This window comes from Heterocephalus glaber, unplaced genomic scaffold, assembly GCF_053883595.1.
Source record: "Heterocephalus glaber isolate CG9 unplaced genomic scaffold, H.glaber_assembly_v1.0 deba00001498, whole genome shotgun sequence".
In the NCBI taxonomy this organism is placed as follows: domain Eukaryota; kingdom Metazoa; phylum Chordata; class Mammalia; order Rodentia; family Bathyergidae; genus Heterocephalus; species Heterocephalus glaber.
In genome coordinates, this window is record NW_028258321.1 from 6,584,091 (window position 1) to 6,601,181 (window position 17,091).

At 43.6% G+C, this 17,091-nt stretch overlaps 1 protein-coding gene across 3 annotated transcripts in view; it reads left to right on the forward strand.

The window, feature by feature from the left end:
- Positions 1-1,356: 1,356 nt before the first annotated feature.
- Positions 1,357-17,091, forward strand: part of Fbxw4 (F-box and WD repeat domain containing 4) — a 76,155-nt gene continuing 60,420 nt past the window's right edge. For 2 of the 3 annotated variants that reach the window (XM_087185818.1, XM_087185819.1), the window contains exon 1: positions 1,908-2,370. In XM_087185818.1, coding sequence (XP_087041944.1) covers positions 1,919-2,370 — 452 coding nt within the window. In that variant the 5' untranslated portion in view covers positions 1,908-1,918. Of the gene's footprint in view, positions 1,548-1,907; positions 2,371-17,091 lie in introns of those variants that run through there. The other variant, XM_087185820.1, reaches the window with a different exon arrangement.

A 17,091-nucleotide genomic window follows, 5' to 3' on the forward strand; every position in this document is an offset into this window, starting at 1 on the left:
CCCCATCAATGAAACCAACATGGTATTCAGGGTAAGTTGTACTTGTTTGAAAGTGGTTTTCATGCTGATAATTTATTTTTATTTTATTTTTTGGAACTGGGGATGGAACTTGGGACCTTGTGCTTGTGAGGCAGGTGGTGGAACCACTGAGCTAAATCCTTGGCATAATGCTGATAATTTATAATGGGTTAATTAAATAATTTTTCTGCCTTCAAGTCCTCCACCAAAAACTAGGTATAATCAACTTTAGTATGTACAAAGAAAAGGTTAAAAAAAATTCAAATAGTGGAAGGCTAAGGCAGGAGAACCCCAAGTTCAAGCCCAGTCTGGACAGCTTAGGGTCTTAGCAAGATCCTGTCTCAAAATGAAAAATGAAAAAAAGCCCAGGGATATATCTCAGTGCAGAGGCCCTAGGTCATCCCCACTACCAGAAAAACAAAAGTCAAACAGTAAGAAATTACTAACATGTCTACACAAATTTGAGCACAAAATGGAAGAACTGTATGCCATATTCATCCCTGTTTTCCTTCCAGAGTGGCTCACACACACGAATGTAGCAAGATGGATCAACGCTGAACTGATGATGCTCTCACCTCTATCATCTAACAGTAGCTGATGCCTGCAAGTAAGTAAACTCCTTTACAGCGATTTCCAACAGATGGCAGAAATTCTTTAGTTGTATTGAAATGTACCAAATACTGCTTTTAACAATCCCCGGAATGGAGTTTGGAAATGGTTTTCTATACAAAGCCTTTGTTATAGTTTTTGAGTGTGTGTGTGTTTGTAACAGGATTTGACCTGTAACTATTATTGAGAATTTTCTTAGAAGAGTTCAAAGCATTTTACAGGGATCATTGCATTTATCCTTCAAGAGTAAGGCAAAGGCATTATCTCCACTACAGACTCAACACTAAAAGGCCAAGATAGGTGGGATTTTTTGTTGTTGTTTTGCTAAGATCAAAAAGTAATTCTGGGCAAAGCCAGATTCTAGTCTGACCTTGTTACGTGATGCTTTCTTCCTTAGTTATGGGTTGAAACATTTTCAGAATTGATTTCTCATTCATTCCTACTCCCTAAAAATAAGTGTTAAGATATAAATACAGAAGAAAATACCTCAATCCTCCCTATATGGATTTGGGAGACAGGATACAAAAAGGCATCTTCTTGCCTCCAACTCGTACTGCGTAGCCCAGAGCTAACAGGAAAAGGTGAGCCGCAAATACAGGTGGCATGTACTATATTAAATTTCCTACTAGTTATATTAAAATACATTGTATTTAACCCAATGAAGCTAAAAACGTAACTTTATAATAAAGTCAGTGAGATATTTCACATTGTTTTTCTTCAGCCTTCAAAATCTGGAATTGGTCCATGCCTAGGGCCTTCTTCAGTCTGGCCACATTTCAAAGGCTCAGGTCCACATGGGTCAGGGCCGAGCTGCGGGCCAGCACGGCTCTAGACCTCAGCAGCCCTCCCTTCAGCCTGGGGCCATGGGGAGGCCATGGTGATAAGCACAGGGATCCTGTGGGACTTGGGAGAGCCACCTTGTACGTAAGGCGCGCTGCCGTTTCCCCACCCAGGACTGCTCTGGGGTTATAGGCTCGGACCGTCGCCCATGGCCACACAAGCGCAGCGCCGGACGAGGCTCGGGTCTTGGCGCGAGGCGGGCAGGGGTGCCGTCCGCTTCCGGGGTCGACCCGGTTCCGGCCCCGCGTGCGCCGAGCCGAGGGGCGACGACCGGGAGGAGCGGGCTCCGCTCGACGCTCCGCACCCGCACCGCTCTGGCGGCCTCACCCACGCCCGGGAACGGCGGCGCGCGCTTCCGCCGGCGCCGGCCCTGCCGCGTCCCATGTGACCAGGCGAGGGGCGGTGTCGCCTCCACCGCGGCAGCGGCTCCTCGGTCGGGCTCCGCGTCGTCATGGGCAGCCGAGGCCGCTCGGGGCCGTCTGGGAGCGGCGAGGGCGGCGAGGGCCAGGGGGAGGGCCAGCCCGGGAAGACGAAGGGGAAGCGGGGGAAGCGGGGCCGGGCGCGCGGCGGGAGGGGGCGCGGCCCGGAAGGGGCGGGGGCGAGGCCGGGGGGCGCGGAGGACGAGGCCGAGCCCGCCGAGCGGGGCGCTGGGGTGGCGGGGCTCGCCGCGGTCGCCGGCTCCCAGGCGGCCATGACGGCGGCCGAGGAGGCCGAGGGGCCCGCGCTCTGGCGCCTGCCCGAGGAGCTGCTGCTGCTCGTCTGCTCCTACCTGGACGCGCGCGCGCTCGGCCGCTTGGCCCAGGTGTGCCGTTCGCTGTGGCGCGTCACCAGCTGCGACCCGCCGTGGCGCCGCATCGCGCGGGCCTCGCTCAACGCCGGCTTCTCGCGGCTCGGCAAGGACCTGTAAGCGCCCGCCCGAAGGGCCCCGAGTACCCTAGTCGCCAGCCAGCCAGCCTCCCCCCACGCTGGAATAAAGTGCGGCTTCGCAACTCTGAGGCCCAGGCCTCAGATAAAATCAGACGTGGGGAGCTAGGCCCCATCCCAGGAGCCGGCGTTCGGCCGCGTCAGCGTAGCGCAGGGTTTGGTGCGGGCTGGAGCAGAGGCCAGGTAGCACGGCCTCGGGCCTCGGCCCGGTCTTCCTTCCTTTCGGCCTGTTTGCGGTAGGAGCTGAGACCCGCCAAAGAGAACTTTCCAGAACCACGCGCTGTCCCAGCGAAGTGGGGTGTATGGAGTTGGGGGAGTAAAAGCTTTCAGATTTCCACCCCACCCAACCGGAATACAGTACAATAACGTGAAAGTCATTTTTAAAGCAAAAGTCCATAATACCATCAACTCTAGGAAACTATTTCCATTTTTCGAAATTTTCAGTTGCATTCCCCCATAGTTGCTGTCTTACTGTTCCTAACAATAGGCGCGTAGTGAATAATTTAATGCCTTTCCGAGTAACAGCTTCATTCAGCCAGTAGTCACGGCATGCCATACATTTCTTTTTGAATTAGTCCTTAGGATAAAAATCTCAAGATAGGTGTTATTGGATCAAACGTTATGATTTGCAGTGGTGTTGGATCAAGTTACAGTATACCAGCAAAGAATGATTGAAGCAATCTCGTGAGAATTTTTTAAATATCTTTGCTACTTTAGCAGATAATATGATAGGTTAGAGTTGTGTTAATTTCCACCACTTTTACTACTGACCAGGATAAATATTTTCTCATGTGTTTGTTTCACCTGTGAGAGTCTCTCTTCCTACTCTTTCCCCATTTATTATTAGGGTCTGGATGTTTTTCTTACACATTTGGAATCTTTGTGGATTGTAGATGTTAGTCTGTCATCTTTGGTGCTAATATTTTTCTAGTTATTTTTATTTTACTCTTTTTTGTTTGTTTTTTGGGTTTTTTTTTTTTTTTGGTATCAGGGATCGAACTTGGGTCCTTGGCGCTTTTGAAGCAGGCGGCGGAACCACTGAGCTAAATCCTCGGCTTCTTATTTTACTCTTTTTATCCCATAGAAGTTGTGTGTGTGTTTTTTTCTCAGTACTAGAAATCGAACTCAGGACTTTGGGCTTGCCAGGCAGGTGCGGCACCACTGAGCTACATCCCTGGCCCCTCATAGAAGTTTTATACGTTATTAGAATTTTCTAGTCTTGTTTTTTTTTTCTTTTTTCCCCAAAGCTGAAAAATTGATAATTCTGTACAGACTGATGAATCTCTTAGATTTCCTACTGTTTTTCTTACAACTTTATTTTTATTTTTATTTTTAAAATTTTTTATAAATTTTACCCCAGTCCCTACCTCAAGCCCCCTCCTCCTATGTACAAAATCTTTGTTTCCATTTTTTTCCTTCTATTTTCACTGTTTTTCTTGTTGCTTCCTTCGCACAACTTGGTTTTTAAAAATAGTTAATACTCTCCTTAATACCCTTTTTTGTTAGGTGCAAAAAGTGAATTCAGTTTACTGTTTTTCACCCAATTGTTGCTTAGTTATTATCGTATCTTCTGTTAAGTAGATCTTTTCATTCCTCTTGACTTGGGAAACTGACTTTGCCATTTATTAAGTTTATGTATATATTATTCATATATACAAACATAAGTATGTTATGTATGAATATTTGATCTATGTCTACGTTGTCCATTTTCTATTGATGTATTTTCTATTTCCATACCATTAAAAATTGTTGCTTTTTGATAGACTAATATGTATTAGGCTTAGATTACTGTATACTTGTTGGATTTGTGTGTGTCCATTTCTACTCAGTTTCCCACAAAAAGTCTACCTTTTCAGAGATTTTTGTGGTTTTCAATATAAAATTTTTACGTATCTGTTGCTGAATATATTCTTGTGGTTTCTAATCTTGTGCATTTTGTTTTTATTACAAATGCAATCTCTGTTTTCCAGCAGAGTAAGATTGATGTACAGGATTAGTGTAATCTTTTGTAAATTTTGAATCTGATTCTTTTGCTTAACTCTTTCTAGTCTAGTGTGATTTTGTTGTTGATAATGATTCCTTAGGATTTGGAGGGGGGTGTGCAATCTTGTTACCTGCAAAAAGAGTCTTTTTTCCTCTTCCTTTCTTACCAGAGTAAAGCTTTCCCAGAATATTATCAGTTGACTCATAAGAGAAGTTGGCTAAAATGACTGGAACCCAGCCTAGCCAAGGCAAAGTTTGGCTTTCTGTTGGTCCTTACAGGGGTTGAATGAATGGTGATTATTTTCTTTCCCTTTCAGATGTTCTGAAAGAAAGGTAGTGGGAATGAGTCTACATTCTGATAGTGGGAATAATAACAACAAAGTGAAAGTGAGTTTATAGTGTCAAGTGCTTTGACACTGCCAAACAGTATTGCGGCTTTACTGACCATCTGTGTTTTGATTTTTTGCCTGTGCTTTAGCTTGAGGTATCACCTGCCTTCCAGGGAAGTTGTTTTGCTGCAGCGCTTGATAAAGAGCAGGGTCGCTGCTAGGTTTTCTGTGTTGAAGGAGAAGTTATACAAGTTACAGCAGGTGGGGAGAGTGTTTACCAGTGTGGTCTGCTTCAGGACAGCTGCGGAGTCTGCACTACTGAGAAAGGTAGTGTCATCTCTGGAGACAGAAGGCACACACCCCAGTTTTCCCAGGGCACGGAGCCTGGGCCCAAAGTATACCAGGAATGTGGCTGCTTGGATAGTGTGGAACTGCTCTTCATGCTTTGGGGTAACTCACTACAGACTGGATAAGTAGGATACATTTGTATAAGCACAGCACAGAACTTGATTTTGTTAGAAGCCATATTACCTCACTGACTGTGAGTTTTATCATATATAAAGAATAGCATTGTGTAGTAAAATGAGGCCTAAGCGTAGAGTGCTAGCTGGCACAGTGTTCAGCAGTAGGCACTCAACAGATTGTCATAAAGCAGAAGTTTTGCTTGGCTTCTCCTCTAGTCAGTTTGTATATGGCAAGAGTGGTGATGGCTGCTGCCTGAAGACAGTAGAGGGGAACACACACACACACACACACACACACACACACGGCTTAGTTTCTTTCACCTGTCCTGAATGTTTTCACAAACGTGACAGCAGGACCTGTGGGCTTAGGGCCTGCACTTGCTGCTTAAGAGCTTTCTGATTCTCAGGAACACAAACTGCTAAGGTTTACTGACCTTCCGGCCCAGGGCAAGCCCCGCTCGGTTATGTTCTTCCTAACTGATCATAGCTTTGTTGAGTAAGATGAACTGCTTTGGTTCTTTGTGATTTGTTAATGGTCTTATACTTGTGCTTGGAGGCATTTGGGGCACTTTAAAACCACAAACAAATAATTTGCTTCCCTTTAGGCCTCTTGTCCAAACAGTGAACACTAATAGGTACCCTGAGTTGTTTTTTTTTTTTAAAGGGACACAAAGATAGTTTGAGTCAGTCATCTGATTAAAAATCAGTTTGAAGGATTTATGAAGCCTGGAGGGAATAGAAATAACTTGAATAAAATAATACAAATCAAGGCATTGTTTCCTACAGCAATATTTTAAAGTTTTCCCCAAAGAGTAAGGAGAAAAGCTAACTTAGATCAGTGTACAGGAACAAAACTGGAATTCAGCTCTGCTGATGCATAATGCAGGCTGCCTGCCAGAGGCACACTGTGTGATGGGGTGTGTGTGTGTGTGTGTGTGTGTGTGTGTGTGTGTGTGTGTACTCTCTGTAGATTCTCATACTGAAAATGAATAAGAACAAAAAAAATTATCTATGCATATAAACCTATTTAAAACAATGCTTTTGCTATTCCTGTGTAAAGAAGGCTTCCTTGACCCCTGCCTTCCCTACTTAAGTGCTACATACAGTATTTTCAAACAGGAATTTCATTTTACACATACTGTGAGCAGCACCTGGGTGCTCCCTTCTTTTGCCTGTATTAGATTTGCCTAGAATGAACAGTAGGTGTATCCGGAGTGAGGCTGAGAAGGTGTTTGCCCTGGCATGCACACTCATTCTTCCACGGTCCTGAGGGCTGGGAGCTCTTTGAGGCTGGGGACAGGGTATCTATTTCAGTGATGACTAACATCCAGAGTGGGGAGATGGACACAGATAAGCAGGCTGTGTGTTTATTTTAAAATGATTGCACCTAAGAACTCTTTTTTTTTTTCTCCTCAGCATGAAGTTTCCTTTCCTAACTGAATGGAGAGGACATTGCTGACTGGTTACATTTAAGGCCTAAACTGTGATTTTCAGAAAACAGCAACTCAAAGTAGCTTAGGATTTCTGCTTCCCTTTTTGCATTACCTAGGGAGGAGAGGCACTTACTTGCTCTAATTTATTGAAAGCTTCCATCCATGGATGTATTCTCTTCGGTCGTTTTGGAAAGGTCTTATTTTTAATGGCTCTATGAGTTAATAAAAGGGTTCATTTTACATGCTCAAAATAATACACCTGTGGAAACAGGAAATGTTCTAGTGCGGTCACTACCTTCAGTGCAGCCTGTGGGAATGGAGAGCCTTCTCGAGAGCAGGGGCTGCTTGTCCATTTGAATGGTCAGAGCTGAAGTTCTTGACTCACAGGGCAGAGACTCAGCGTCTTTAGGAATTCCTGTGGTGTCTGTGGAATATCTCATTACTCCAAACCTGCAGTTTTTTTGTTTTTAGAACCTTCACCTTAGGTAAAGGTTGTGCTTGAGCTGCTGAAATCCAGTTGGCAGTGAGGTTCCTGAGTAAGTATACAGATTCCTTTTCAAATTATTGAGAGTTTGACATAGAAAAGACTAACTTTGGTGTGACAACCTTAATTCTGGGTTGATTCTGGCATTGGATTACTCTGGTCCTGACTCCTAAGCATGTGACGAGAAATTCAGGTATACTCTTTTCTGAGGCCAGCTTCTTAAAAACTTTGAAAATTAAGATGAGAAAAATAGAAAATTGGGTTTTGAATTTTCATTAAATTAACATTACTACATCCTATCTGTAGAAACTGATTCTTCAAAAAAAAATCTCTCAGAGGTGTCAACCATCAGAAGAGGTTTAGAATACAAAGATTTGTTTTGCTTTGTTTTGTTTTGAGGAAAATACTTTTGTTCCGAAGTCTTATTGAAAGTTGAACAGGGTTCAGATGGAACTCCAGATGTAATCAACAGAAGCAAGAGGATTGTGCTGATTAAGAGTATGTGTGGGAGCCAGGGCTGGTGGCGCACAGCTGTGCTATCAGCACTTGGGAGGCTGAGGCAGGAAGATTGTGAGTTTTGGGACAGCCTGAGCTACATAGCAAGACAGCCCCCTCCCAGTGTGTGTGCAAACCCTGAATTATGTGACTGCTTGAGCTGTATCTAAAACTGAGCATGAGACTATCTGGAGAAAGACTTGACCTCTTGTTAGAGGGTTAGCTGCCTCGTCTCGTCTCTGAGTCAGTTCTTCATTTTCTCCGCACTGTCCACGCTGCCCTCCCTGAAGTCTGGGCCACCCAATGGGCCCCTGTGCCTGCCCTGCTTTAGCCCACAATTAATTGCCAGCACATTCTTTCTTTTTCTCCTTCTTTTTTGGCATTTGACATGAGCTCAAATTGCTGAGAAAGGTGACAACTGTGAAATGAAGACAGGGCTTAGAGACACCTTAAAAAATACATGGAAAGGCCGCTAAATGACAAGAGCAGACTGCCAGGCTCTTTCAAAACATCGCCACGTCTGTTGACTTTCCATTCCTTGTCCACAGCACAAAATTGGAGGTCAAAGAATCATAGGAGTTAGAGATGGAAAAGACATTTGGGGTCAGCCAGTTCATCCCTCTGCCTTCTCCTGCTCCTGATTCCAAATCATTCTGTGCATTGTATTTTCTCCCCTGGCTTTTGTACAGTTTTCACGGTCTTCACTCAACCCAGCCGTCACCTTTGGGGAATGATGCTGGGGGTTCTGTCCATTTTCTTTCTGGCAAAGAGAGATATTGCCCCTGCCCCCTGTTGACGTTCATGAATTTCTTTGTTGGTGGTCTTGACTGAGGGGCTGAAGGTGAGCTGGGTCTCCCTGTGGGTCTGGTGGTGGCTTTTCTAGATAGAGTTGAAGAGTACAGTATTAGTATAGGATGATACTGGAGAAGGGATAAAGGGCAGGGTACCAAAGAGGCACTAAGAATTTATTCCTAGATTTTTTTCATATTTCTCGACCTAAAGGAAGTTTGTGTATAAAAAGTAGATGATGTTGGGATAGGTGGGCCGAGACAAGGAAATTACATAGAGCAGGAGTTTGATAAGAAATCTTAACTTGGAAATTGGTGGATTAGATAAGCAAATAGCCGAGTATGGTGGTACAAGTCTGTGATCCCAGCACTCAGGAGACAGAGACAGGAGAATTGCAGTGAGTTCAAGGCCAGCTTGGGCTACATAGTGTGTTCAAGGCCAGTCAGAACTCCATGGCATGACCCTGCCTAAAAAAACAAAGAAGCAAATGAAAAATTACTAGTCCTGTGAATTTGAGAATTGATTCTAGAAGTACATGCCAGGGAAGAAACAGAGCGATTACTTACTGTACAGAAGCTTCAGCTTGAGTCAGACTGAGAATAGATGGGGTGGGGACAAGTATTTCGGACTGGGACACTTGCTGTTATGGTCTCCCCTTTAAGAAGGTGATAAAAAGAAGTCTTTCTTTTTTTTGGTACTGGGGATAGAACTTGGGTCCTTGCGCTTGCGCAGCAGGCGGTGAAACCACAGAGCTAAATTCCCGGCCAATAAAGAGAAGTCTTAATGCTCGCTGGCTGTGTGGTTTGGAAGGGGAAATGGTCATTTTTAGAGGCAGCTTTGGATACCCCAGCTTCTTCCTCTTATTCTAGCAGCTGTTGGGAGCAGTCCAAGGGGGCTATTATATTTCTTCTGGTAACTCTGCCAAAAATAAGAGGAAATCCACAATCTGTGGGGATTTTTTTTGGGGGGGGATGGGGTGGCAGGTGATGGGACAGGGAAATTAAATTGTTTTGTAGTAAATACATTGAGATACTTTTCCTGGAAAGCTGTTCCACTGAAAGGAATGATATTCCCCTGCTCACCAACTGTAATTTGTTCCTGTCTAAGGAAAGGGCAATAGTCTCTGAATGCTTTTTCTTTCTTCCCTGCCTTGACCTGCGTTTCTCTCAGTTTTCCTTTAGAGAGGTCCATATTAAAAAAGGTGAATCAGGACTCAGACGTGGGCAGTGTGTGCTTAGAGGGGCACCCCCATCCCAAAGGTAGAGGCTGGGAGGGCCTCTTCTGCACCTCTTGGCTGGCTTCAGTGGCCTGGGACTGGGGTGTGAAAACTAGCTGGGTGGCATCTGGTTCATGTTCTCTTCATCCAGGCCAGGGCACCAGGGATTTCGAAATCTGGCCACTGGGTTTAGAACCTGCTTTGGTGATTAATATGAAACTCAGTTTCAGGATTAAAAGCAATAAAAAGCAACCCTGGGAAGCAGAGCAGTGTAATTATTCCTCACTTTTCAGCTGGGGAGTCCAGGGAGAAGTCATTTTGAAGGTAAGAGAACAAAGTCTACCTCTGAGTCTGCTGGTGCTTAATGCGTGGCTCAGAAGGGGGCCTGTTCACAGCATAATAGTGGCATCTTTCCTGAGGTGGTTTATTCTCAGAAAGTGCTAGATCAACCTTTCTGAAAGTTTATTGTATGATTCTTGAATAATCAATTCTGTAATCCAGTGAATGTGGGAAACGCTGTGTACCACAGCCCCCTCTTGGGGATCACAATGCCTGTTGGTAAATTAAAGGAATTAAGAGGCCCATGTTGTTTCAGCCAGTGTTGTCCCAAATGTTCTGGCCATAACAATTTTTTCCCCTGCTTTGATATCTCTTAACGTCTTCAGAACACACACACTGGTCAAATGCCTTGCAGATTACAGAGCCAAGCCAATGGCAGGAGAAAACAGGTGTGGGCATGGTCCAACTAAATCTAAACTCACAATACCGATAACCAGGGTTATGTGCAGTGCTTCTAAAACTGCTCTGGACAGCTTTGATGTATACATGCCTTAGGATACTTATCTGCCTAGATTTTTTTCCTCTTGAGTCTCTAGCACAATGATTTGGAGGCTTTGGTTGAATTCTTAGAGATGTGGTATAGTATACATTTTTAGGAGGAGCCTTTGAAGCTACAGGTATTGTTGGAAGTGTGACTTGCCAAACAAAGAACCTTACTTCTAAGAACTCTTGCTTAAGCTTAAGGAGTTCTTTCTTAAGCAGTTATTAAGTGGAATCTATCAAAATATCTATTCTGCTAGCACTGTGCTTCTTATTTCTTGTGTCTTAGGACTGTGATTTTTATTTGTGTTTCTTAGCATTTTTGACAGTACATTAAAAGATTAAGGTGAAAGTCATTTTTTTTAAAACAAGTTTTGGTTAGGCATAGTAGTAGATGCCTGTGATCCCAGCACTCTGGGGGGCTGAGGCAGGAGGATCCCAAGTTTGAACCTACAGTGAGCAATTTAGTACCTTAGTGAGACCTCATTTGGGGGAGAGAAGTATTTCAGAAAATTGAAAACTTAGCCTGTGATTTTTTATGCTCTTGTTCTTCCCTAGGTATGTTGCTGTTTGAATAGAACTGCTTAGTGGCCTGGCCTTGCTCTCTTGTGTCCTTTGAGATAAAGTTCATAATGTTCTTTTGAATATGCAGTCTTCCTCTTGTTTGCAGCAAATTGTGTCATGGGTTACATTGTGTCTTTGTCTCTCCCAGAAATCTCTATAAAAGTCTTGATTGAATAAATTAGAAAATGAATTCTATAAATTGTTTAAAGTCTGACGGCATATGCAGTTAAGGCTTCTGGTATACCAGTGGTCTGCAGAATGCTGAGAGCCACTTTTAGAAGCACTCAGAGGTTTAGGACTTGATCTTGTGAAATTTATGACTAATTGGACAAAGAAGATGTATAGCTGTGAAAAGCTAGTGATGCCTAGGTTTATGGTAGCTTCAGATGACATGCAGGAGAATGTCTGGAGGAGCCAGGAAGTAGCGGTGTTAACTGAATCTTGAAGAATGGCTGAATTTGAAGTCCTTAGAAGAGGGAAACCAGCGTTTTCAGTGGCAGAGCAGGCTGGTGCTGAAGGCATGGTGTAGGCATGATGTAGCAAGGCTCAGCTGGTGTCCAGTTACATAGGGAACAGGGAGCATGAGGTTGATGGATAAAGTGGGCTGGCACTTGGGGCCATTCAGGGGAGGGTAGGCCGAGGCTCTCAGCTCTGTGCCCTCCTGTGCACGGGCCTGTCACCATGCTGTCGTGTTCCCTGTACTCATCCTTCACCCTCTTCCCAGTTCCTTGGCGTAAGGGTTAGCAGTGTAACATGATAGAATTATTTTTCATCGATTTTCTTTTTGGAACCTTAATGACAGACCTCTGAGTCTATTGAGGCTAATGCGCATATAAATGAGTTAGTAGTTTCTCTTGGGCTCCTAAGAACTTGCACACTAAAGCCAGCTTTGTAGTGTCAGAGAAGAATTGGTGAGTACATGAGGTAAAGGGCTAAATTTGCTTTCTGGAAAGGAAGACCAGAGAAATCAAGAGACAGTGTTAAATTAAAATCCCAAGCCCTGGGCATCATTCTGCATGGCCCTGTTCCCCTCCTCTCTAGTTCCCCTCACAGGGCCTGGTGCTGTACCTACACCTCCTTCCCGGTAGCAGGCCAGAAGGTGGCCAGGCATATAGTTAGGCAGCATCCATGACATGAAGGGAGACTGAGCTTCAGGATGGGCAGGGAGAGGCACTGAGATGTGTTCTGGAGTTCTCCGGTCAGTGAGATTCTGTGGACCTCTCAGATACACTCCTATTTCTCCCCCTTTGCCCTAGCCGTCACTCTTCAGACCAGGTTGATTTATTTGCTTTTGGTTTTGGGTGTGATGAGGAGAGGGAGATGAAAGAGCACCCTAACGTAACTGTCTAGATTGATTTCTGTCCCCTTGGAGTCACTTGCCAAGGTTCCAAGGGGCCAGATAGTTTACCGTGGGTGCGCGTAGTATTGTTTTTGTTTCAGAGAAGCCTGTGTGCCCCGGAATGCAGTTAGACTCCAGTGGTGACTAAGTGCCGGAAAGCTGAGAGCGAGGGAGCCAAGTGGAAAAGAGCCTGAGGCGAGAGGAGGAGGGCTGGGAAAGGGGCAGCTGGGCCAGGCCCACGGCAGGCTAGAGGTTCCTCCATGCTTAGACGGCCACGGGGAATTTGTTGGCAGGGCACTGATCATTTGTTTTGAGGGGGCACCCCGATTTTACATCAGTGAGTGGGGGAAGTGGATGGCCAGAGGCCATTGCACGGGCTGGGCTGTCTGTAGGCTTCCGAGGAGTGCTGGCCACTGTCCTGTCAGGCAGCTTCTTCTGCTGCCTGGTTCTGCTGACTACCGTTAGCTGGACAGTGCTGGGTCCTCAGAGGGAGATTCATATTTTCAGAGGAAGTGGATTGTTTTTTAAAGTTCCTGCTCTTTCATGTGCTGAAGCCAATAAAAATATACGTACAGTTTGGCTACGAGCTAGGGGACATAGCCATCAAAGACCATTGGACAAGGGGTGGAAAGGTTGAATTGTTAAGATGCTTTTAACAAAGTGGTAACTTTCTCAAGTCAAAGCCAAATGAAACAATTTAAGTCAGAATTTGATTTGAGGTACCACAGCTAAGTGTATTCACCTTGGGAGAGTGCACTTGCACCTGCTGTGTGGTAGCAGCTTCTAAAGTTCAACTTTGAAAGTTTCCTGCTGCTGCGATCAGGCCCTCGGGAGTGTTTTGACCCTTACTGAAGTGTCACCAAATGGCAGTTACGTGACTAGGGAAGAAAGAGAGATGTCCTTACCTTCATCCAGGAAGTATGTCAATTCTTTCCCCTTTGTTGTCTTCCTGCTGTGGTCTAGAATATTCCGTTTTAGTTTTACTGTCGCCCCTTTCTCCAGCCCTAATTCAAGAGGAGAGGTGTAACTGTGTGATCACTCTTCATACCGAGAGGGACTTACAGTTAGAGGCAGCCGGGTAGTGGGCCAGTTCTTTTGGCCCACCCTGTTAACTCTTCTTGTCTGCAGTTTTTCTCCCATCTGGTATTGCTGGTTGTGTTCTAGTAATGTGAAGTTAGGGCCACATTCGCCAAATGGGACAGTTGGGTAAAAGTTTAGCTTTAATCTGCGTATACTCAGTCCTGGGTGGGAGATGTGGCTCAGTGGTAGAGCAGTTACCTAGCCCATGCAAGGCCCCGGCTCCGTCCTCAGCACTGTAGAAACAAAACAAAAACCCTGTGTCCTATGTATATCCAGTCCTAACCATTCAGCCTGAAAGGTGAAACATTTGATGCTAGAAGAACAATTTCTAAAAGTTATAACTATGACTTTTTTTTTTTTGGTACCAGGGATCGAACTCGGGACCTTGTGGTTGTGAGGCAGGCGCCAGAACCACTGAGCTAAATCCCTGGCCCTAAAAGTTATAACTAAAGTAATGAGAAAAAAAGATTGATTAGCCTTAGCCTTAGTGATGACACCATTCATGGATATTAGCTACTACATATGTATTTTTTTCAATTTTTATTTTTTATAGTACGTATGTGTAGTTATAATGATCACATTCCCATGGGCAGCTGGCACATGTATATAACACATCTTCATTCCTTTTCACACCTCCCCTCCCCTTGCTTCATCCCTTGATCCCTTTTCCCATTTGCAAAAGATCTATCTCACTACTTCCTGTTATCTTTTATATTGCTCTTTATTTTTTACTTTGAGTTTCTCATACAAGAGAAACCATGCAATATTTAAGCTTGAGTGTCTGACTTATTTCACTTAACATTACGGTCTCGAAGTGCATCCATTTTCCCACAAATGACTCGCGTTTATCCTTCTTTATGACAGAGTAGTACTCCAGGGTGTAAATACTACATTTTAGAAAATCCATTCACTTGTTGATGGACACACAGGCTGTTTCCAGGATTTAGCTATTATGAATTATGCTGCTATACACATGGATATACATGTATCAATGTAATATGATGTCTTTAACTCTTTCAGAAGGATACCTAGAAGGAGAATATCTAGGTTGAATGGAATCTCTAATTTTAGTTTTTTGAGGACTCTCCAAACTGATCTCCATAGTGGTAGTACTATTTACATTCCCACCAACAGGGTAGAAAGGTTCTTCCCCCCCCCACGGACTCATCAGCATTTATTATTTGATTTCCTGATGACAGCCATTCTTTCTGGAGCAAGATAGAATCTTAGTGTTGTATTTTGTTTCTGTTTTTGAGACAAGGTTTCTCTTTGTAGTTAAGGCTGGCTTTGAATTCACTATGTAGCCCAGGCTGGCCTTGAATTTACTGTGATCCGCCTGCCTCAGCCTCCTGAATGCTGGGATTACAGGTGTGTGCCACCACATTGGTGTCAGTGTTGTTTAATTTGCATTTCTCTAGCTGGGGATTTAGCTCAGTGGTTCTGGTGCCTGCCTCGAAACCGCAAGGTCCCAAGTTCGATCCCCGGTACCAAAAAAAACAAAAAAACAAAAAAACGCTAACTATGCATTTCTCTAATTCCCAGAGATGTTAAATATTTTCCTGTATATCTATTGGCCATTTATACTTCTGAGAACTGTCTGTTCATTTCAGTTGCCCATTTTTTAATTGGATCTTTTATTTGGGGAGGGTACCTTTCTGAGTTCTTTATATATTCTTGCTATTAGTGCCCTGTCTGAGGAATAGCTGGCAAAATTTTTTTCCCATCCTGTAGGTTGTTTCTTCACTCCGTTGGTTGTTTCCTTTGCTGTGCAGAAGGTTTTAAAGTTGATTTGTGAGGATATTTCTTATACAATTAGTGTTCTATTTAGAAAGTTCTTGCCTGAATCTATGTCTTCAAGAGTTTTACCCATTTTATCTTCCAGAAGATTAAGTATTTCTGTTTTAGCATTGAGATGTTAGATCCATTTTTTTTTTTTTTTGGTACCAGGGATTGAACTCCTCGGGTCCTTGCGCTTGCGCAGCAGGCGGCAAAACCGCTGAGCCAAATCCCCGGCCCAAGATCCATTTTGATTTTGGTTTAATACATGGTAAGATATCTGGGTTTAGATTCAGTCTTCTGCATATAGATAGCCAGTTTTCACTTTTTATAGTGATTTATAACATGCTGTACCTGTTTTTGTTTTTGTTTTCCTAGCACTGGGGATTGGCCCCAGGGCCTCTCACATGCTAGGCAAACACTCTACAAATGAGCTCCATCCTCCACCTTTACATTTTTTTTTTTTTATTCTGAGACAAGGTCTTGCTAAGTTGCCCATGCTGGCCTCAAATTTATGATCCTCCTGTCTCAGTTTTCTTAGTGCCTGGGATTACAGGTGTATAGCACCACGCCTGGCTAGCATGTCATCTCTGAAACACCACAGTTGTGTGAGATATAGTCTGATTTCATAAGTGAAGAAATGGACAGTTAGAGAAGTTAGAAACCTGGAGGTGTGTGACATACAACTAGGATACAGAGTGCAATTTCCTGATCTGTATTCTGTGCTTTTCTTTTTGTTGTTGGTTTTGGGGTTTTGTTTTGTTTTTTTTTTTGGTACTGGGGATCGAACTTGAGACCTTGTGCTTGTGAGGCAGGTGCCGAAACCGCTGAGCTAAATCCCTGGCCCTCTGTTTTTTGAGACAGGGTCTTGTTATGTAGCTCAGGCTGACCTTGTACTCATTTGTGTGGCCCAGGTTGGTCTTGAACTCACAGCTGTCCTCCTGCCTCAGCCTCCTGAGGGATTACAGGTGTGTGCCACCATGCCCAGTCCTTCTGTGCTTTTCTATAACTGTTTGATCTGTTCAGTTAAAGTAGATGTAACTGTCAACAATTATGTGATACATATTTTTTTAAATTGCTCACATCCCAAAGTACTATTTACTGGCATTTCCTGACTTGTTACTTGTGGAAGCAGTGTATCCTCATTTTGCTTTTATAAATTTGACTTTGTTTTTAAAAATTACCATTACTTGTATTACCTTTACTTGTATAGTTGTTTCCATATGATTTGGAGTCTTGACATTTGTCATTTCTACTGGCAGTATATCCATCACATTAATATGCTTTTCTTCCCTATAGATAGGTATTAGGGCTGTTTCCAGATTTTAGCTCTAATATATAGCTGCTACAGCTAAAAATGTCTTTGCAAAAGTACTTTTTTTTCTTTTTCTTTTTCTTTTTCTTTTTTTGGCCAGTCATAGTGGCATATGCCTATAATCCTAGATTCAAGAGGCTGAGACAGGAAGATTATGAGTTAGAGCCCAGCCTGGGCTACATAGCAAGACCATGTCTCAGGGAAAAAAAATACCCACAAAACCATATATATATTTATATTTATTTATATATATATATATATAAAATTTTTTCTTTTGAATTGTTTCTTTGTGATATGGTGCTCAAAGTAGCGATGATAGATCAGAAGCTATCATTTAATGACTTTTGTCTTAGAATTCCTTCCTTAAGATTATATAGGTCGCTACCAGCAGTAACCAAACTCTTTATAAACCAGAGCAAGTTGGGTTTTACCACTTAATTGATGTGAGGCAGTATAGCACTTTAATAACTGCTTTAAGGTGTATGTCTTTAGAGTAGTGTTGTGGGACATTTCTCCCGGCATTTCATTGCGTGAACACTTGTAACTGTTCTCAGCTTTGGTGAGACGTGGGTGACAGAGCACTGATGACAGGGCATTATCTTTTATTTTACTTA